The 23,223-nt window shown below is 32.8% G+C and overlaps 1 protein-coding gene across 7 annotated transcripts in view; it reads left to right on the plus strand.

Moving 5' to 3' along the window:
- Nucleotides 1-23,223, plus strand: part of LOC126770030 (RNA-binding protein Musashi homolog Rbp6) — a 487,537-nt gene that overhangs the window by 440,848 nt on the left and 23,466 nt on the right. For all 7 annotated transcript variants that reach the window (XM_050489154.1, XM_050489157.1, XM_050489153.1 and 4 more), the window contains one exon: nt 14,799-14,881. In XM_050489154.1, coding sequence (XP_050345111.1) covers nt 14,799-14,881 — 83 coding nt within the window. The remainder of the gene's footprint in view (nt 1-14,798; nt 14,882-23,223) is intronic.

Below are 23,223 nucleotides of genomic sequence, written 5' to 3' on the forward strand. Positions count from 1 at the left end.
AGATTGGCCGCCGTGGCCGAAATCGGTCTGGAGGACATTATTATTATTATTATCAAGATACAAAAAAAATTATAATGAAGATACATATATTTAGGATCGTAGATTATTTATATTAAAAAATAAAAACATTATAGACCTGTTTGAATGTGATAAACTTTAAACTATAACATTAAAATAAAGAATCTCAAAATAAATCTTTACAAGATTAATCAATCATAACGCTACAAAATTTTATTCATTCTATTGAGAAGAACTGGACAAAAACTCTTATAGAGTTTTAATATCCATATATCCTAATATTAAAAAAAATATATAAATATATTTCAATTACTACCTGAATAAATGGATTGTACCCGAAAATTGTAGAATCAAATCCTACTAAGCAAAACTGACTTTTCATGTGTTTTATGTGTATTGATCATTCATGTCGGCGGTGAAGGAAATCAATCGTGAGAACACCTGCATGTGTCAAATGAAAACCTGCTATATGTTTATCAATCAATCTACAATGAAACAGTGTGACGCAATAAGCTTCAAGCCTTTTCTAAAAAGGGCTATTTTGTTATATATTTAAATGCTGCTACTTTGCCTTTTTTAATTACCTAAATGTAATTGTCAATAAAAAGTGGGTAACTATAAAGTAAAACTAGAAATAAATAATAATGAACACAAAATTAGTGTCTATTTTTGAAGTAATTATATACAATAGCTAATAAGGGACGTAATAAAAAGGAGTGTATCTTAATCGTGAGAGCTCTGCTTCTTGAAACACGTGTACTTCAATTTTTGTACAACATCCTAAGTATTTAGACAGCTTCACTACACAGTCAAAGTTAACTACTTTAAGTTGAAAAGTTTTATTGTAAATACTTCCACACAAATGAGTGCCAAGTCTGCATAATGAAAGTAGTTGAGGTACAAACTTTGTACTTCATTACGTGCTAATTCTATGTAATTGAAGATTCTTTGGGGTCCTGTTCTCCCTGACTTCAGTATATAGATATAATTATAAGTTTAAACTACATAATAATAATAATAAAAAAAAAAACAAATTAAATATATATATCCAAACACATTTCACGGACTAACGTAGTTTTCTAATTAACAATAAACTAAAAAGCCAATCATGTAATAAATAACTTTAATAAATAAATACTGTTACTCTTATCTGATAGTCAAATATATACTCTTTAATATATTTTTTGCATTTTATTATATAATAAAGTTTTATTCTATTTATTACTATACGTCTGAAATGACGAAATAAATTTTAATATTCATCAAAAATATGATTACCTTTAAATTTGCATCCTTTTACAAGTGGGCATGTTGTAACTTAAAGTGTGCGTGTCCACGCATGAAATAAATTACAAAAGAACTTGAAATTACACCTTATATTTAGGCTTGCATTTTGCTAGACACATCATTATGGAAGCAAGGGGTTGTGGTGAGTACAAGGCGGGCGAGATAAGGGTTAGGTACAAAAGAATACCGTTTTATACCTACACGTTGTGTGCACCCAGCCTAATATAATGGTACGGAGAGCACGTACAAGCCATTCGCTTATTCCTCCTCGTTCAAAAGGCTTATTTTATGTCAAGAAAATATTGAAGTAGATTTATAATATGCCTTTTGATTTATTCACGAGTATTTTACAGAGGGTGTGCTATTGACGCAACAGTTGTCTAGAAAAATGAGTTCATTTTTAAACCACAATGTAGTTTACGGTTTATTTATAGTGGTTATTTTTTTTTTTTAATTGATATTAAGAAATATTTCTTGCATGCATATGCATACTTTATTGTATAGCTTCGACAACGAGAAGTTTTTATTAATTCATTATATAATAATAGAAAATTATGATAATATAGTAAATATTTCATTTGAAAGTATATATTAAATATTTTACAAATGAATTTTAAATATAAATTCAGTCCTATTACGGAGATGGAATTTTTTCACAAATTACATATTTTTTTTCGCAATCATTAAAATGTAATGAGCTATTGCGCTCACGAGCTGCTTATTTACCTCTTCATAATTCAACGAAGAATTCAAAATTAGAACGAACGTTATGTATTATAATATTAATATCCCCAAATCAAGAAGTTTGTCCCATAAGGCTACAAGATGTAAAACGAAGACGCGAAGCTTTAATGACGGTCTGGAAACAATGGTTTGAAATTTAATATAGTATTATGTTTGTAGTTTAGTTTAATTTGAAGCAACTCGATAGACAATGTACTTCCACGTTATTACTTCATTTATTATTGAACTCTTGATATCGAGAAGTACTTAATTGCTCCTATTATAATATACATTAGAAGTAAATATATAACGTAAAAATTGATATTTAAGAAAAGCGTTATCACACTATATTCGATATCTGTATTGAAAATGACATCGGCGTTCTAAATTCCAAAATCTACATACAACGAGGGTGCCATAACGCGATACAGCAACATCCTCCAGGATTAGCCTCATATCTCGAGCCGTAGTCGAAGACGATAGGGAACGTCAATCTGAGCCAGATCATTATCGTAAATGTTAATGACCACGGCAATTACTAGTAGCTTCGGAGCTTCATCGAGAGCCACCAAATTGAACATCCCCAATACACCCCCGATCGATTTGTCCCTCTATAAACTCCTTCCGTTCGATCGGCCTTAATTAAAATAGTTTCACGGAAAAAAACGGTAAGGGAGCGATCTCACCCACTCGTGACCTTACAGATTTTTAGGCAATTTCCCAAAAGAAGGCGGCGATCCAATCAGTGCCTAATGTTTATCGCGTAATTTTAAAGGCTAATTGTGATTGGCTCCTGAAAATCTTTTACAGAATTTCATTAATTTAATTATAATTTTTTTTCAAAGTCTAATGATCCATTGTTAATGCGCATTTTTCTGCACATCATCCTTTCGACCTTTTTTCCAATTTCCAGTAAGTAATTAAACAAAATGCTGCTAACTAAAATTGAAATAATCATATATAATTATTAAGCAAATATAACACATACATGTATGCATGATTTATTCAAAAACGAATCATTAATTCATATTAATAAAAGCGAAATATGAAAGATGTTATTTATTTAAGCAACGCTGTACATTATCAGGTTTGTTTTTTAGTAAAAGGCAAAAGGCGCTCGACCGGTTCCGAAATCATTTATTTTCCTATTGAATGCTTCTCATTGCTCTGCTTAGGAATACAAAATAGAAAAGAAAGCTAGCCCGATTTTTCTTATACTTTTAAAAATGGAATGATTTGAATATCTCATTGATAAATTGTGTTCACTTTTTTAGAGTTGAGTGACCACAATGTTATTTTTGCAGCTTTAGAATAATTATGCTTAGACACAGATCTTAATAATACAATATATTTGAAAACCCATAAAAAAGGTTATTGTATTCTTTGAACTATGATATAAATTCGAATATAAGATGATTCATAAGTGTTAATAAGTAATCCAATTTTAGTAACGTTATTTAGCGTCTAAAAATCTTATCAAATATTCCTCGATAAACAAGCTCATAAAATCCTCTTCGAATAACGTAAAACAGGATAAGTTAATAATAATGAAGAAAAAAATATTAATACGATTTATTTTTAGGTAGTGAGTTCCGATATTATAACCAACGCCTAGTATATAAGTTTAATAGTTAAATTAAGAAGATCACAACAAATAAAAGTCACTTGTTGGTTCGAACACACATATAATTCACTACACAATATACAACAATAGTCAGAGTAAGGAGATCACTAAATAATATACAGTCACAGGAATAAGAACATGGAACAGTGAGAAAATTATTTAAAGACGAATGTAATATCACAAGTCGGTTGGGGGGGTACAACGAGTAAATGGTCACTGCGAGCCGCTGTGACTACGCATAGGCAAGAACCATCGGTACTCGTTATCTTCGCTGTCCATTCGGGTTTGCGTTGTAATAATAATTATTTTTTATATTTTTTATTGTTAAGTATTGTATATAGGTCCTGCGCCTGAACTCTTTCCGATCGTTTCGGATTGCCGTCCCATCGGATTATGAGAGCTAGTGACCAGTGGTTAGTGGCTTTGTGCCAGCTCGTCTGGGTAGGTACTACCTACTCATCCGATATTCTAACGCAAAACATCAGTACTTGATATTGTTGTGTTCCGGTTTGAAGCGTGAGTGAGCCAGTGTAATTACAGGCACAAGGGACATAAAATCTTAGTTTCCAAGATTGGTGGCGCATTGGCTATGTAAGCGATTGTTGTAATTTCTTAGAATGCCAATGTCTAAGTGCGTTGGTGACCACTTACCATCAGGTGGCCCATATGCTCGTCCACCTTTCTATTCTATAAAAATAAAAATAAAGAATGCAACTATGTTTGCGCTCCCACTGGTGCACTAATATAATATGTCCTGCGCAGTTGGCTAATCTTTCTTAATATTGGCCGCCGTGGCCGATATCGGTCCTGGAGGACATAATTATGTAATTTGATTGTCACAAGTATATTGCGTTTTTATAATTAATATTAATATGTGTGTGTATATATATTCCCACATAATAATGTAACTTTCGTTGGTTGTAAACTATAATTTTTATGACATAAAAAGTATTAACAAGTTATATAATTTTCTATTACGTTTTTTGTTTTTTATATATTTCTATACCGTTTCAAATCTTAAATATTTTAAAATTAACTTCATACAAGACGAGATTTGTCTTCAGCGACGATCATTAGTTAAAAGGCGGGAGTACAATTTGTATAAACTTGAAATTAGATTTTACTCAGGGTTGTTTTCTTAAGGAGGTACGAAATTATTAATTTATCACAAAGCGTGAGAAAACCTCGCAGCTGAGGATTTATTTTGACTAATGATTTTTGTTCTTTATTTTTACTTAAAATTATATAATTAAATTATCTACATATTGTATGTACAACTTTGAAACATGTATCTTTTAAAAAAAATGTGTTTATTACAGTTTTTTGGTTGTTATAATTTATTTATTAAGTAGTTTCCAGTCAGAGGATTTTTTCGATTATTAAATTAAAATCTTTGTTGAGACTTTGTTTGTTGATTATTATATCAAATCAATTGAGAATCAATGACAAATAATATATGGAGAATGTAATAGGATTCGTAGAACAGCACAGCCTCAATTTTGAGGGTAACTTACACCCAAATGAACGAAATCGTTTTAGGTTAGTTTATTTTTCTTTGGCTCAACTTTGGACAGCGCCTTGAACCACGGGACTCTTTATATTTATGTTCCACTAGGGAACTGTAATCCAGAGAAAGAAAAACGCAAGTTATCCTTAGTCTTGCCGAAATACGCTATTAAATTATACCTATAAATAACACGTAGAAATACCTTCATGTGAGTTATTGTTATCTATTATTTTAATAGAGTCATAAAAACATCATTTATTCAAGTACTAGCTTTCCACTTTTGTCTCGAATACAGTGTGCGTGTTATTTCGGATATTTGGATATAAATTCTCGAGAATATTACAGTTATAAATCTTACAAAACAAATAGGTTGCATTTAGTGAAAATATTATAGTTAAAATATTTAATGCGAATATTAATTAAAAACAACTTCAAAAAGAAATAATTTCATGTAAAGAAAACAATCGCTTTCATTCTGATAATTATCAATACCCCTCATTAATTACATCTACTCGTGTACAAAGATTAAAGAGAGCTCGTTATAAACCAAAAAAAAATAAAAAACTCCGAAAGAAACAATATCGCAAAGAGCCAATATAGTATTAAGGAAAAGTTATACTAAAGGAAATGAGTAGTTCATTTCCGTAGAGAAGTCGACGTATAATATACAAAGGCGACCACTCGAGAGACAATGGAGTCTACGTAACTTTCAATATTAATGATGCGCCAGCGATGCACAGAGGCTGGAGTTTCGAAAGCCCCATTGATACTCATTAACTATTGATTCATAAGTAATACTCTTTCGACGTCACCGCGTCGAATGCTCTGGACAACTTTTCGAATTTAAATGTGAGGGCATTATAATTTTGAATCGGACGCTTAGCATTCGCTCCGATCTCGCTATTATTTTATTCAGAACTTTAAATAAGCTTAACCTGGTCAAACGATCGTTGTTTTTATCTACTATAAAAATATAACACGTCACATGAGTTAAACAAAATTAATTTGATAACCACAACTTCAACGATAAAATATTAACGCTGCTTGTTTTTTTAAACTTTAAATGGTAAACGAATTGAAAACAATGTCTTAATTAAAATAATAAATATAAAAAATAAAAAAAACAAAATATCTGTTATATCAAAACATAAAGCAGCGTAAAATAGCAGACGCCGCGAATTATTTATTTAGTCTTTTAAAACCCTGGCAAAACCTAAGCTCGAACATAACATTTTAGTTCAATTCAAAAAAAGTTTTTACGTAAATACTCAACGTGAAATACGTCACTGGCTTTGCTTTACGTTTCACGAATGTGTCCGAAAATTTTAAGCTATTTTACTATTTTCGTTGGTTAGCCGTACCAAAGCGAACAATTTAACAATTTTAGTGATACTGTTGTGAAATTTACACTCGTAAAGTATCATAGTTTTGACTTAATATGTTATGCAATAACTTAACATATTAAGTTTGATAACATGATAATACATATCATTCTTAATAAAGAATGATATGTATTTATCTATGGTATCTCCGTGAAGAATAATTATGTACCTAGAGAAACAACCTGATTATTTTGGTTAATCACGCAAATTATATTATAACATATTATGCTTATACCAAATAAATCATTCAAACATACTTAAATTAATTTGATTTATATTAAAAAAAAAAATACATAAAAAACAGCTTTTTAAAAAAGACGACATAACTGAAAATTAAAAAAAAACTGTTTTGTTAAATAATTAATTAAAATTTTCACCTCTGTCCTAAATATTTATTACAAAATTTAATGCAAATTAGTTAAATGCGAACTGTAGAAACAATAATAGTGCGATTTAACGTAAAAGCGCGCCTCGGGTTACGGTTTGATAACGGAACTTCAAAAACTATTCATCAAATAAAATTTTACACAAAATTTCACCAACCCTGTTTTAATTTGGTTAACAAAGTTCAAATGATATTCCTCGATCCTTCAGTACACGCCACTGAGTACCAGGAGAGCATAATTATTATAGCGATCAAAGGGATACACTTATACAAGTAACAACTCGACACAATACCCGTGCGGCTCTTCCAGTTTTATTGTTCAAACATCTGTTGTGATATGCAAAGTCGGACTCGTAAAACGACCCCAGCCTACGATTACTTCGCGCGGTTAACTCTCTCTTATAACAATCTTTATAGCAACCTACCTGTAGAAATGCAATCTAATTAATAACACTTGATTACCATGTACCGGCCATTTTAATAGCCTAAAAGACTTTTGAAAATTGTATTACTGATTCTTCTTGTGAATATAACTAAATTATTCAGTTTCTTATTTTATTAAATTACTGTTTTAGTCACCGCCTCCAGTCGACTTAAGAATTTAAATTATAAAGGGGGTTTGTTTCTTGTTTTGCATTTTCACTAACTTAAAACTTTCTAGACTTTCTCAATTATCAAGGAGTAGGGTATCGATTAAATACATGAACATGACATTATTAATTCCACTCGCCCCCAAGTGGAAAAAAATGTCGCCAAACAGAAGGATTTTCCAATTAAAATAAAAAAAGAACTATGCTACCAGGAACTCATAACACGTACTATATGTATTGTGACAGATTTGTCGCATACTGTACAATCACTCATCGCTCGATCTCGCCTAGCGAGCGATGCGTAATCGCGCTGCGTAAATACATTCTGCACTTATTGTGCGCCACTCGTATCAGGTGCTTGTGTGCACAAACCCTTACGAGTGTGTGAGAACAAAGCGGCGGATAGAGCGGTATTGTATGAAGAATCGACTTAAAAGGCCGCTCCAGCTTTTTAATAAAACTCCGTTGTGTTGGCATATTTAAGAGCCGGGAGCTGGTGTACTCAGTGGCCACATCTCTTACAGCCTCTTATTAGGTTATAGTGGCATTTGACGACGTTTTACTGAAGCTGAATGTATATTAAAATAAATTTAGTAAATATTCATATAATATTTTTTTCTTTTGACTTTTATTTATATTTTTATATATAAATGAAAAAAATCACACACCCTTTCAAATATCTTAAACATATTAATGTATTGTATTGTATGTATAATTTAAATGACATTTCAATTATAAGGTGTCGAACATTTGACATTGAAAAGTAACTTAATACCGTTAAGAAAATGCATAAAACAATTCATTTCTAAAACAAAAGAAAACGTCTTAAAAGACCTAACGTAAAAATCAAAGTGCAATATTGCCCAAATCAGTACGAAAACAGTTTTGTAGTGCTCGGCAAATAAGCGTGGTTGCAATAAACCGTCCCGGTACAGACTGGTCACTCGAGAACTCAGCAGAGGACAATTCAAAATACGACCTCGCAACGCTCACAAACTTTAAGATGGCTCTTTTTCGAGTGCAAAGTTTTGTATTTCGAATGCAATAGTAAATATTTGGGTTTCTCACTGCGGTCTTCCTAACAAGTGAACCGTGGCGTACGTGCTAGCGGCGTCTTCATTGACAATCTGCGCAAGTCCTCGGCTCACAGCCGGCATCACAATTCGCCTCCCACTCCCTCCGTACGCAATTAAAACGATATTATCAGAACCATGCACTCCACCGCAACTTTCATATTATAAGAGTTTTCCCAGACATCGAATAAATTTAATATCGGCACTCGTAACATTTATGAGCGAACAATCTTTATTAAAACGCTTTCGTGTTTCGAGATTATCGTAGAATTATGAAATAGCCGCCTGGGGAAGGTACGTACTACGTTAGGCCGTTATTAATAACTATTACAGAGGTCGGGGGTTATTATTAAAATATCTAGCGGCGCGTTAGTTTCCGATATTGATTTTGAAACATCGATGTAATACATCTTAGTGAATTGTAGAATAGTTGTAGGTTGTTGAGTCGATGGCACACGTTGTATTGTAACCACGACAAGGTTGTTGTTCTAGTACACTGTCCGATGATCCCTAAATCCTTTCCCGTGCCTCTCGGGCACGTCTTTCCGGCGGGATTACGCGCTTCACGTGGCGATCTCGGAGCGATCCCGTCTCACCGCAACAATCATGCTGGACCAAAAACTGTGACATAATCTCATACTATTTCATAAAAATGTCGAACCATATTTTTTACTATATATCATAATACCAACAAGAATATATATTTTTATTATAATTGTCCTCAAATTCATTGAAAATAAAGAATAGGTTATATGTATTTTTGTAGGTATATTATGTAAAATAAATTTAATTACATAATTCAAAGAAATTTTCATTAACAAATAAGGCGGTGGTTTTGTATGGTTCTTTATTAATTTTGCTAATAAGTTTCATCTCAATGGTTCTTATAATTTGAAAACGAATGTAAAAAAAATAATTAAATTATATTTTCAAATATGGTGTTTTTACGATTTCTTTTACTCATGCATACAAAAAAAAACATATTACAAAACTAATTTAAATTTCAATGTATTTCATATCTATTATATTAATTTATTTTTATATAATGAAATACATAAAAACAGTTTAATACGTAACTTCTTAATTTCCGAAAACGCTTTGTTGTTAAGCAAATATGTATATATGAAATCCTATATGTTATATATGAGAGCATGCCAAAGCATGGCGCCCACGTGTTTACCGAGATGAGACGATAACACGCTTAATTGCACTAATTAGTTACAACCGATACCATCACATATCTCTTCGTCCGTGTAACTGTATAGAATTGATTAATGTTTACGATATATAATGTCATTTTTCAGTATATACTTAAATGGTAATTATCACAAGTACGATTTAAAAAAACGTTTTTGAATTGATTACCCTTTTTAATAATATTTCATCAAAAAACAATTAATAATATTTATTAAAAGCAGTTTTGAAAGATTTTTTTTGCATATACTGCCTAATTGGTCATGTTACTTCATGTACATAAAAAAAAAGTTGTACGCGTACATTATATAATACAACTAGATACATATCTGCAGAGGTGTCATTTACAATATAATATAAATTACTTACAATGGTAAGATAGCATTGGCGGAAGTATTTTAGTCGAGCAAATAAGTTAGGTTGCCATTAGCTTATGTTACAGGGTATACGAGGTCCTAAACTAACATGGGGAGGTTCAAGCCTCTTCGGCCTTCGCGAAACAACTCGAAAGTACCACATTAGACTAACAAGATCTTAATTCACGCTTTCTTTTACTACAAAGCCCTTTTCACTAACAGCGCCATAAAGCATTACAAATACCCTTAACATATAAATTATTTTTAATTTAATGGTTTTTTTCGGGTAATAATCGCTCGTAGACGCTCCTAAGTACGCCCTTGTGGGGTATATGCAAATTTTACGGTGTTGCTACCTTTGGATTTCTACTCGCTTACCTTTTAATTTTCGCAGAAAAACTCATTTATAACTGTCATCTCATCATCTTTCGTTTAAGTGTTTATGAGAATTATTTATAGATTGTTGCCCTGTAAAACATTTTACGAAAAATACGTTGCCGAGGTTTTAAGATATAATGGATTTTACTGACGTTTTACTGCAAATGCCGATAGTAAAAAAATAATGCGCACACGCTGCTCTAGGTCAATGGTCGCAATTGCGAGCAAAAGTGTGTCGTAAAACAAGAGACGAATAAAAGGGACAGAATCTTATTAAAGCAAATATTTATGGCATTGCCATCAAGCGATTGGACGAGGGTTCCGTCGCCCTTGATAAATTACTCCACCGGTTGCGGCCTAACAGCTACTCTATCAAATATTTCTCTTACGACGTATCGCTCTAAAATTCGATGGCTTTGATTTATACCGTAATTTTTCTTTTCTCGCCCTTCAACGATTTTTTTGGAAAACATGTCTCTATGAAAGGGATATAAAAACTTGACGAAAACAATAAGATTGAAGTAGAAGAATTTAAAAGTTGTAAAAGCCGACGCACAAAGTCACGGGCCAATTGTGTTTCTACTTTATTTACCTGAGCGTAGACAATAAGGGTGTCTCCACACAATCAACTCCACGGGAGAGTTGATTGTTTGTGTTCCATTCAACTTCACAATAGAGAAAATGAAGAGGAGCCAATTCTTTTTGTAACAGCTTTTATCCGCCATTTTCTTCGCTTGCCGAAAGTTTGCATTTAGAATACCTCGCTTAGAATGCATTAGCCTCTCGTTACATATTTGTCTTGGAATCAGGAGTGTGTATTATTCTTGGGAGCGGCAATAAACTGTTTGCATATATACCCAGACATGGTTAATACTTTTTGTGTAGTTATTTGACTACCAGCTCAACTGGAGCCTAAGGCAAATCTTAATATAAACAAACATTCGATATTAGCAGTAACTTAAATAGTTCAAGCTGTTTGTTTGGTTATTGCATCTTGGAAAGTTTAATAAAGTCTATTTTATAAATAAACGGTAATTTTAGTTTTTTATTCATAAAAGCTATATATAATATTAAGAAAAACGTTTAAATTGCTTGCATAGAAATGTAGCTATTACTTTGCAATGTTCTCATGTTCTACATACATATATTACATCCAGAATGTGTAAGATGAATATCTCACAATATGAATGAAAGGTATCTGTAGGTTAATACACAATGGATGAAACAGTTTATAGGTTTCTAATAGCATCGATCGCCGATCTGTCGATTGTGTGGTCTATTTCTTTTTTCAATACGAAATCCATTCTAGATAATATATATTAAGCAAAAGCAATCCGACTATTATTTATGGAGCAAGCATTTTATTATGATGAGACTACGTTGATAAAACTTTTATAAAACTATTTCATCAGATGTGACAGCTCCCTAGTATCTCTTAATTACAATGCTGCGTATTTCGTATTACAATAATGAAGCGAAACAATAACAAAAGTTTGAACGTCGGAGCGCGGCCAGCGGACAACTTCTCCGCTGTTCATCTGAGTGCTTGTTGAGTTCACTCCTAATGAAAACTTGCTTGTTACCGCGGACGTAGAACGTTATTTTTATTTCATATAAACAAGGCAAAAATAGTCGCAGCGAATACCGTTGATTCACTTAATAGTTCGCATTGCTTCAGGCAATTAGACGTGTTAGCTTTTCGTGTAAACACGTGGTATAAGCTAAGAATGTAGCGACGAATTTAGACGAAAATGAACTTGGTGTGTGTCACGAAGTAAAGGTCTAGGATTGTACGAAGTCAGTTATCGACGCCTACAATAAGTCGCGTTTTATACGGTTATTATAGCCTCATAAACGCCACCGGTCGGTGTTTCATACAGTGCGGGGCAGATTATACTGCCTGCCCTGATTCGGGCGGGGCCCGCCCCCTGTCAGCCCCACGTGCCGCCCGACAGATGTGTCGAGATAGATATTCGATATTGGCAGACACATTCATAATCTTCGCTTTAACTTTTCGTTGTAATATTAAAATAACGAACCTATCCAAGGTGGCATTCGTAATTTATTTATTTTATATGAAATAATAATATTACTTAATACCTTACTAAACATTTTTTCAGATATATTATATTATTTAACAATACTATTTATTTAGTGTTATAATTAAAAAAATGTCTCAAAACCTTCAAAAATACCAAAGAAGATTTCGTTAACAATTATCGAAATTCCTAAAATAATAATTAACAGTATAGCCTATTAATCGTAATACCACCTCAGGCAACATTTTAATTGCGAGCAATCTGTAAGATTCTAATCCAATCGCATCTAAACAATGGAGACTAAGCCGTAATTGAAACTGAAAAAAAGTTAATTTCTTCAAATGTCCCAGAAGAAGTTTCATTAGAAGACATCCAGAGCAACAATTGCGACTTTAAATAATTATGTTTACAAAATCCTTTTCTTACGCGGAGATTATTTATCTTCCCTTTTGTTACGAGAAGTGACGCGGACGAATTTCACGAAAATGCCCCATTTATCTACAGCGAATACACAAAAGCAACGTGAGATCTAAAACTTTTTACGTGGTCAGTGACAATACAATTTCTCTCGTTTCATTTCCAAAATTCGAATATTGTATTACAGTTGCTAAGATGCCGTAGAAATAAGTAGATAGTAATATAAATTAGATACTTATACTTCAAGTAAAGTAGTTTGTTTTGAGTTGACGGTCCGATTTAATATTTGCAGAAGCGTTGTGCCCGCAGATAACTTTGCTCACCGGACGCCGATGTTGCCTGCTCCCTACTTTATTCCGTTTACAGTCCCGCATAAATAACGGACAAAATCGACATTACCCTCATTTCAACAGCGTAACTGTCTAAATCTATGTTTTACTTTTCTCTTCCCTGTTTCGTACTTATAGTTTTTCAAAGTATATTTACCAACTGATATAATTATTTACAAACGGCTTACAATACTGGTCTGTTATATCTTTTCATCGATAACAATGTAAAACTGTTGTATCCTGTTTACTAAACACGCCGTAGCAACTTTATAACGCATAAAGAAAATACAACGATCTATGGAACTCAACAAAACCCCTATTTGCCTTTTCGGGGCGTTACTATCCTTGACTCAATTCGTACGTAAAGCCACCCGGCCGCGCGTGAAATACCAAGTGCGTCCTAGTTTCGATGAAGACGACGAATTGTTTGTTTAGGCTTAATCTCATAAAGACTTATAGAAGACGATGAACTAAACATTAAATAATATCCATAGAAATTTTACTAACGAAAACATTTTCAAACGCAATCGAATCAATATAAATAATACTCAATATAGTTTTCCTGGTATAGTATACAAACGACCGACATCAGGTTAATTTATAACAAATGTTTACACAACAACAATACAAGTCACCGGACATGAGACGAACTAGTTAAAGTTTTCAAGTGAACACGAGGGACGCCACCCGGTGTACAATGTCAGCGTAAACGCGGCGGGGCATCTACTGTTTACAGAACGGCTCACTAATGCTATTTGCCGTCGTGGGTGGACACGTCACGTCAGTCGTGTGTATCTTAATCGTTAGCGAATAGAAACACGCTTGCACATCGCCTCGAATTGTTTGTCACTTTAAACAAAACTTCGTCGTCAGACGATTACGTGATTTCGATAATACTTTGACCTATTACAAAGTTTATATGTGAGCTGTAAGCTCTTAGAGTTGTTGTTCGAAATACTGTAAATATCGAAAAGCGGAATTTGTTACTCATGAATCGTATGTGGAAAACTTGAGCCTTAAAGTTGGAATGGGACCGGATCGGCGGAGTTGCTCCTTGCAGCGGCCACGTGAATATCTTGTAATCTTTATCGGAAGAAATATTGCTACGATTTCTGCCAATACCTTCCCGGATTATTAAATTTTTGAAAAATGTTTAAGTGATATCTTTTGGCTCCATCTGCAATCCGACAATAGCGTTCTTTGCTCGGATCGTGGCGTCCTTAATATAACAAGAAGACAATTTACTTTAATTAAAAGACGTAGACATCGTTTCAAACTAACGAAGTAACTTCTTGAGATCGACAATTAATTTTTGAAGTATCGCTTTATTAAAACAATTTCAATTGTCATAGACAAATAAACTTTTCTTAAGTTTTCCTAGGCTACATTTTATGCCGAAGAAAGTAAAGATCATCGTATTTATATGAAATAATATTTGTCTTATATAATATTTTCCTTTCCTGATATTAATTTTATATTTAATTCATTTGTTTCAGGTTTTGGTTTCGTCACATTTCAAAGCGAAGATATAGTAGACAAAGTGTGCGAAATTCATTTTCACGAAATCAACAACAAAATGGTGAGTACGAATATTTTTAATTTAAATTCATCAAGTATATTATGAAAAATGTAACGTCATATAATTTTAAAAATAGAACATTAAATAAGTAAATTAAATTTGAATACAGTTTTCTGAAAAGTTGGCCAACATATTGTTATTTTTAAAGGATTTATTTAAAAAATATTTTTAGGTCCGAAACAAGTTTCGCAAGCTTTTCATTAAAGTGACAGTGTAACAATGAACTTTAACAAATTTTGTAGCACTTTATACGAGCTATATAATAGTAGTCTCTCATGCTACTATGTGATGTTATTACTTCTTCATTTTATTAAAAAGGTTTTATATGCAGAACATTTTATAGTTTTTTTTATAATAAAGCATTTCTTTATGAATTATGAAAAAAATACTTTGATTACAAATACAGAACAATTTTAACGCTAATAAACCAACAGTATAAATATGAATGTTTATTAATTTATTTCATAATTTCCATTTATAATATGATATAAACGAATTAGTTTCAATATAATGCGAGAAAATTTATAATCAACTCAATTAAAGTTTGTCATCTAATCAATAAGAAACCAAAGTATTTTTATTGATAGTGAGTGATGTATTTGTTTTTTTTTAATAGAATGAATACGTTTTTAATGTTAACATTATCGGCCAAATATCAATTAGAGTAAGGAGTGAGCTGGCGTTGGTCCAAACAGGGCCAATAAAACGCCACTAAAGCTGCCTTTACGTGTTTAGATTTTTCTCCGCGGGGAAACTGGAGACATGATTATTCGAAATGTTGACATGATTTTATTTATATAAGGAAATAAATTTAAAAGACAAACATCTTGTACAAACTATTTCTGGTTTTCTGGTTTGGTTAGGTTTCTGAATTAAATTTTAATCGAATACTCAAAATCGAGATATTCCGATTATTTACATACATCGTGGATCAATTCTTATATTCATCTAATATTTAGGGATAAAAATTAAACAAAATTGTTAAGATTAAGATTCTCTCTGCCTCCATATTAACATTAAAATGTGATTACGATTTGTCAGAAGACAATCAACTATTAATAAGACGCCTTACATAGTAGAATAATTTTGATTTCACATAAAAAAACTGTCGAAGCTTAAGTCAGTGGTTTATAAAGTAAATATTATATTTATATGCAGTGATTTCTTAATATATGTAAAGCAAAATACACAACGAAGTAATGTCAAACCGCTGGTAAGTTATAGGGTGATATTGTCCATATGTTGCAATATATTATAAGCCGCTCTAAACGAGACTATTACAATCATATGCCACTACGCCATCCCTTATATATACTTGTCAACATACATGAAAACTATATCTATACTATAACTGTAACTTAGCTTAACATATTTACTTTACCTTAAAACTATAAAACGAAATTAATTAAACGTATTACAGTTGCGTTGATTTCTACGTAGGGGTGAGTACATTTTAAAATAATATTATCACTATAACACAGAATGACATAAACGCATCTTACAAAGATAATAAAAAATACTCATTGAAATTTAAATAATAATCGAATCTTGAATTAAAAATTATATATAATACATAAATCAAATAACATTTCAAATACTGATTATATGCTTAATATAAACTAAATGTATTGCATTAAAAGTCATATTATTACCAGAGGTATTTTGCGATAGCGCCACGCTACGTAATGCAACAAATGTAATCATGCCACCCTGAAATAATAATCACTTTTAAACAACATTATAAGCCTGTAATGCGCGGGATACCGCGCTCGCGTTATAATAATAATGTTATTGCATAATTCTAATATCGTTTGTAATTAGAATATTATATATACCTATTTAATTGTTATCATCCAAAACAGTTGATAGCGTCAATAAAAGTAAATACAATATAATACCGCAGCAATTAACAGAGAATTACAAAGTTGGTTATTGCGAGTAACTCTATTTGTTATAAGCCCATTTTAGTAAAATTAAATGGTAACTTAAATAACATTTCGGTGTGACAAACAGCTGTACAAAAGTAATTTTATACGTAAATGCTGGAATATGTCTGGAATAATTCGTCGGATTGTTGTCGTCTGGGTATAAGTGTGTTGTTAAATTACATAAATAAAACCATACTTGTATTAACACATAACACTTACAACACAATTATAATAAGAAATAACGTATCAAAATCAAAATAATATTTGAATCGTCTTGTTGCGGAATTAAATTTAATGTTCAGCTACCACTTGTTCGCAATATAATATCTACTGATAAGATCCGCCAAAAAACTTAGTATTTACTCTCTGTTAAATAAAAATATATATTATGTAATAAACCTTATCGATTAAGGTTTTTTTTTATCATCAGATAATTTTGCCTGGAAGAGATCACCGTAAGTGATGGGGCATTTGCATACTATATGTACTACTTGTTCTTTTATGTTTGTAAATCGTGTGCAATAAAGAATTGATAAATAAATAAAAAATAAGATTTAAATAACAAAAGCCAATAGGCAAAGCAAAAGATTTTAATCATTAATATATAAACAACATATTATACCATACTAATACAGTATATATTGATCAATGTTTTCCATTTCACTATACATGAAATCTTTACAAATAGACTAAAAAGAAAGCACGCCCTGAATTCCCTATCCGAATATCTCAATTGGCGTCACATACCTACAACTGTTCAGAAGAGCCATTATCTACATAGTCACTTAAAGTTCCCTTCACCGTTCTATCAGTCTGAAAAGCCTGGGGAACTGATATATCCCCGCGTTGTCGATGCATATTCCTGATTATTAATGCTTGTTTTTTGCCTCACCCCATTGTTTCGTACCATAATGGCTGTACGAATCTCACTGCATGCGTCGGATAGAAGGAATCGGGGGTGATGCTCGCCCTAAGTGGAGCAAACAACGAACAAAGACATCAAACAAATGGGTAGTGTTTTAGAGTAATTACGGTTCGCTTCCGTGCGAAACGAGAGGTGTGTAAAGAGCGAACGATACGCCAGCGTAATGTATTCGTCGCAGTCTTTAATAGAAACGAGTCATTCATTATCGCGTCTAATCCTGACGACTAATTAGGAAAGGAATCGAAACCCTACACACGTAATCTTGATAATTTGTCATCGAGCATATCCTTGCCGCTTCATTTATTATTTATATTTAACATTTGTTTTTATTTAGTTCCCGTAATAATTTATATAAATGACGGTCGAAAAATATCTTTAACGTGTACAGAATGGAGCGGGAACTAATCGCTAACTGCCGTTTGTTGCGTGCTAGCGCAAATGATCTTGTTACAGTAAAACTCAGTTTTTACGTTGTTTTCGTAAACAATTTGAGGGACAAACTTGCTACGGGGATACAAAGTAGACACATTGTTTCAAACGTCACGCAGAATTTATGTGTAATATTTTGACATTGAGGATGATGCTAGCGTAACTCACATAATATTATAGTTTGAACATGACTCGTAAACAATGCAACCCATTAAAATTTTGTGTTAGCATATCATAAAGACATCTAATAGTTATATTTACGTAGGCAATAAAGAAGATAGAGGCGTCACGTCAGCGTCGATGTTTACGCCATGAGTAGCTGCCCTCGTAAATTTAATACGTCATCTCTTATATTAAAATGGTCGTTAAGCTAATAGCTGCTCCACCTTCCTGCACGGAGTGATAGGGTGATGCCTTGCTTTCGAACAGCAAAACAACTTTCCTAAAAAAAATATTGGCACAAGGCTATAAACTATAAACTATTAAATATGAAAGGGTTTTTTCTTGAAATCACAGTGAACTGACGAAACAAAATGTATGTTAATGTTTACTTGCATATTTATTTATAGTAACGAATAATTAAATAAAAAATAATACAAACGAGCCATCCGACACAAGTTTAAATACAGAAGCGTGAAGCTTCATTTCGCAACATAAATACGGGCCCCATTAAAATGCTGCAACAAATTCTCTTCAGTCCATTACGTCCTTATACATTACTCTCTTAATTGCTTCACTTTACTATGAATTTAAGCAACAAAGCGCGCGATGTTCCGAAATGTGTAAGATATAGTGCAGTTTGGATTTCGCCCCTGACATCAATTTCTATTTGCCGGATTTAAGCATGAGAGACTGACACATGAACCTTTTCTTTACCTGTTACGCACAAAAATTCATAATAGGACCCCAGTCATGCTCTTGTGATGCGTGTAAGGTTACGTATATACCATGTAACGAACGTTAGCGAAAAATAAAAATAGTGTCGTTTGCGTGATAAAAATGTGTAACTTTTTTTTCTCTTTAAAGTAAGAAGTCTCCATATATATAAACGTATATTTGGTGCTTTTAGTTTGATGTGCATATTTTTTATGTCAACGAACCATCACAATCGAATTGCCGTCTGCTGTTATTTTTTTCTTTTGTTTACGATAGTTTTTATCACATGCATATGATCTTATATTTTTGCAATACATTTAATATATCATTATTGTTAATTTTTTTAAATTGATTTTATTGAAAATTAATTGTAAATGTAAGAGACATTACGTTAAAGGTGTTAAAAGAAAAATACAACCGCACTTTTAAAAAGAGGCGAAGTATGCAATGTTATAAGAGTGCACTTGCCTTCAAGCAATCGCATAAACACTTTTGCTAAAGCATTTTAGGTATTGCGTACATTTTTCTTCTCGATCGTACATGAGGCAAACAAATGGTTTCCGTTTAGGAAATAACACTAAAAGTAGGCACATTTGAAACTGCCACTTAAATCTTCAGATCCTCCATGGCCATTTCTCTTAGCGACTTAACGGGCTAGTGTAAGACCGTATAACGCACCCTTGTCGTTACTGCCATTAAAGAATGGTCTCGCCTATAGGCTTCGCGCATCCGTTTCGATAAGGAAAGAGATTGCAGGCTCCGATGTAGCGAGTATCATTAACTATTGCGGTACTAGTAGCAGGTTTCATTAATGTTGCCCGTTAAATAATTTCCGCGTTTTAGAAATGATACTAAGCCGAGAACCGAACACGTGAATTTTAACCAAATATTGTGGCCTCAAACCCAGGCAAGGACCTCTAAATTTTCATGTGCCTTATTTGTGTTTATAATTCGTGGCCGGGAAGTAAAACTTCGAAAAGAAAAACTGCATATGTCGGGGTGTAGCGTAGTAGAAACTCCAAACCTTCTCCTCGAAAGGAGAAGATTCTTTAGTCCAGCAGTGGGACATTTCCAGGTTATTACTTTGCTTTTTTATTTTACTATTCGAGTGTTACTTCGTTTCCGGTCGTTCACTCTTCCCCACTCAATTCGCTTTAAACAATCAATCAAGTGTTCCTCCTCAGCCTTGATTACCATAAACTTCCCGTTTTAACAGGATCCAGACACTTCTCTCTTAAGCTTTATCGATTCGTCCGAGCCGATTTTTATTCCTCCTATATATCAAGTAATATATCAAGTAAGTAAAATCTTATTGAAACTTACGATTTCTAGCTTATTTAAAATTTAAAATCTTGACCCGATCTTCATGGTGTATTTAATTCGAATGTATTGTTGTGGTTTTTTATTGAATAAAGAATCTAACGTCTTATTAATAAATCATACCAATACTATACAAACTGGAGTACGTCTGTATGAAATAAATAAACTTAAAGTGGTTAAATAATCACAATTTCAATAATTTATCAAGTTTTTATATTGATTTGCATATACATTTTTGCATTATAATTACGACCAATCACTCCTAGGCTTTTAAGTAAAAATCTACTAGTTCAATTGTTATCTGGTAGCAATCAGTATTCGAACAACCACCTAATTTCCTATGTACGTATACTATATAAATTTAATAGCTTATAATGCACACACGGCACGCAATTCAAAAGTAACGCAACTAACTTGAGGCGAACGCAAAGACGTAAATTATAACTCAACAGGCCCTTCCGGTCGTTAACGATTTCGACTCAAACTTAAATTTGAAGCGTGAAAGAAAATTAATTAATCACAGGTGCACGGAAAGGCACGGCCCGCACCCCGCACACGCTTCTATCGACCGAATCAGAATACATTTTAATTACTAATACTTATTCGATATCAGGGAAATGTCTAATAATTTTGAAATTAAGTTCGATTTTAGTCTACAAGAATAACACACATTTAAAATTATAGACATTACCATTGTAATAAATATTCTATAGTACACGCCATCCGCCTTTGAAAAGTAAGTCCTGTGAACTACACCACATGTCAAGGTGCCACACGACAAATGATATGAGTGTGGTGGTTTTTGTGAAAGCGTAACTGCGTAAGAAACCAATAATAGCGAAAGTGAGTATCATCAATAAAGGCCATACGTTAGAGCAGCCCTGTTCATTACTGCGCTTGGTGCGTCTCCACATTCCCATTACGGGGGAGTTAGGAGACACTGGCTGCGATAAATAGCGGCCGAGAAGTCTTGCTTTATTTCTTGTGCACAATTTCATTTACATTAGAGGTGCTGAATTGAGTTTCCTCTTGGGAGTCATATGAAATTCGCGTACAGATTCATGCAAAACAACTTATGAGCACCGGAGCCATGTGCCGCAAACCTTAATCTAGTCCGTGGCGGTCTGACAAGGCGCCGCAGCCGCTCCACGCAACCCACTTAATTGCTACTAATTGCTACAGCTTATAATATGTACATACTTGTATCATACACTCGCTCGCAAACTACTATTAATTTCAAACATCATCTTACCGTTTATTTACAATTTCTGAAAATGAAATAAAGAAAATATTAGCTTTAAAAAGGTAATCCAGATGATAACATTAACCAATAAGATTGGATTTGCTTTTATAGCACTCATCCGTAATGTAAACTTGACCAATGAATTTTCATTACCTAATGAAAGCTGAGGGCGTTTGACAGAGAAAAGAGATACTACATAGCCTGCCGTAGAAACATCCAATTTTGCAAATTGAAGCTGCATTAACGCATACGTAACAGATGCCGACATTCCACAATTATACACTTAAATGCAAATCGCTCTCATAAGTAGTCTTTAATGCTACTTTTTCAGATTCAGTACATCGTTTGGATTTTCATTTGAAATTCATTCTTCAATCGTTTTAATTCTAACATGGAAACACTTTTATAGAGGTTCTGCTCGGCTTCCCCACCTTATATTATACAAATTACATTATAGCACGTTTCAATTGACTAAACGATGCGGTCGCCATCTTCGCTAGCCATTCACAACCGTTTTATTCTTTTCTAGAACATTCAAGTGGCTCTTAAGCTTGATACGAATTAGTTAAGCAACGAGTCCACGGTAATCGCGTTCGTATACAATTGCAAACAGCCGCTATCATTGCTAAGTAGTTGCCAATAGGCATTTTGTTTGTTTTACTCTCACTGCAACCACTCATATTGAGTTTCAAATGTATATCGCTTGCCAAGTCGATCAATTACCGTTGATTCTTTAAATTTTATTAATCATTCTAGTATATTGTGTTATTATGTATCACTTTTTATTTTAAAGTAAGTAGGCAGACTGACAAATAGGCCAACTTATGGTAAGTAGTCACCAGCACCCATAGATATCGTCATTGTAAGAAATTTTAAGCATAATTGGAGTCGATGTACCACCTATTTGGGAACTAAGATGGTATGGATCTTGTGCCGGTAGTTACTCTGACTTACTTACCCTTTTAAGTAGAACACAACAATATAAACTATCTGTTTGATAGAATATTCAGTAGAATGTAATAAGTGGGTGGTATCTACCCAGAACGGCTTGCTCAAATCCCTACCACCTTGATTCCGAAGAACTTAAATGATAATATAAATATAAATTGAATCGTTTTTCGATTATATGCTACCATTAAAAGTTTTATAATATTTAACGAACGTTAAACAAACATTTGTTGAAGAACTACATAACTGATTCGATCGATTTACTAGAAATAGCTGTTGGCGCACATCGCGTTCTACCACGATAAATATTTCAGAAGCATATACGTAGCAGCGCTTACACAGCCTCTTAATATTTAATGCCTAACTAACATTTCTATAATGGTAACATTGCTAAGATAATTTTAAATTCAACGCTGTTTCCTGCGACTGCAATTGTAGGCTTTGATATCGCCTTAATATTATAATATATTTCTATTCAATAGGTTTTGTTAGGCGTAGTGTGGTATAGTAAAGGTAATATCATTAATTATCGTAAATTACATTCTAAAGAACCTCTTCCGATCAAGGTTTTGCAAAGTTACAGACGTTAACCTTCTAAAAAGAATATTGATTACATTGCCTTTTTGGGTCATGTCTTATGAGATACTTAAGGGAATAAAGTTATAAAGTTCGA

This window comes from Nymphalis io, chromosome 8 (genome assembly GCF_905147045.1).
Source record: "Nymphalis io chromosome 8, ilAglIoxx1.1, whole genome shotgun sequence".
Classification (NCBI taxonomy): domain Eukaryota; kingdom Metazoa; phylum Arthropoda; class Insecta; order Lepidoptera; family Nymphalidae; genus Nymphalis; species Nymphalis io.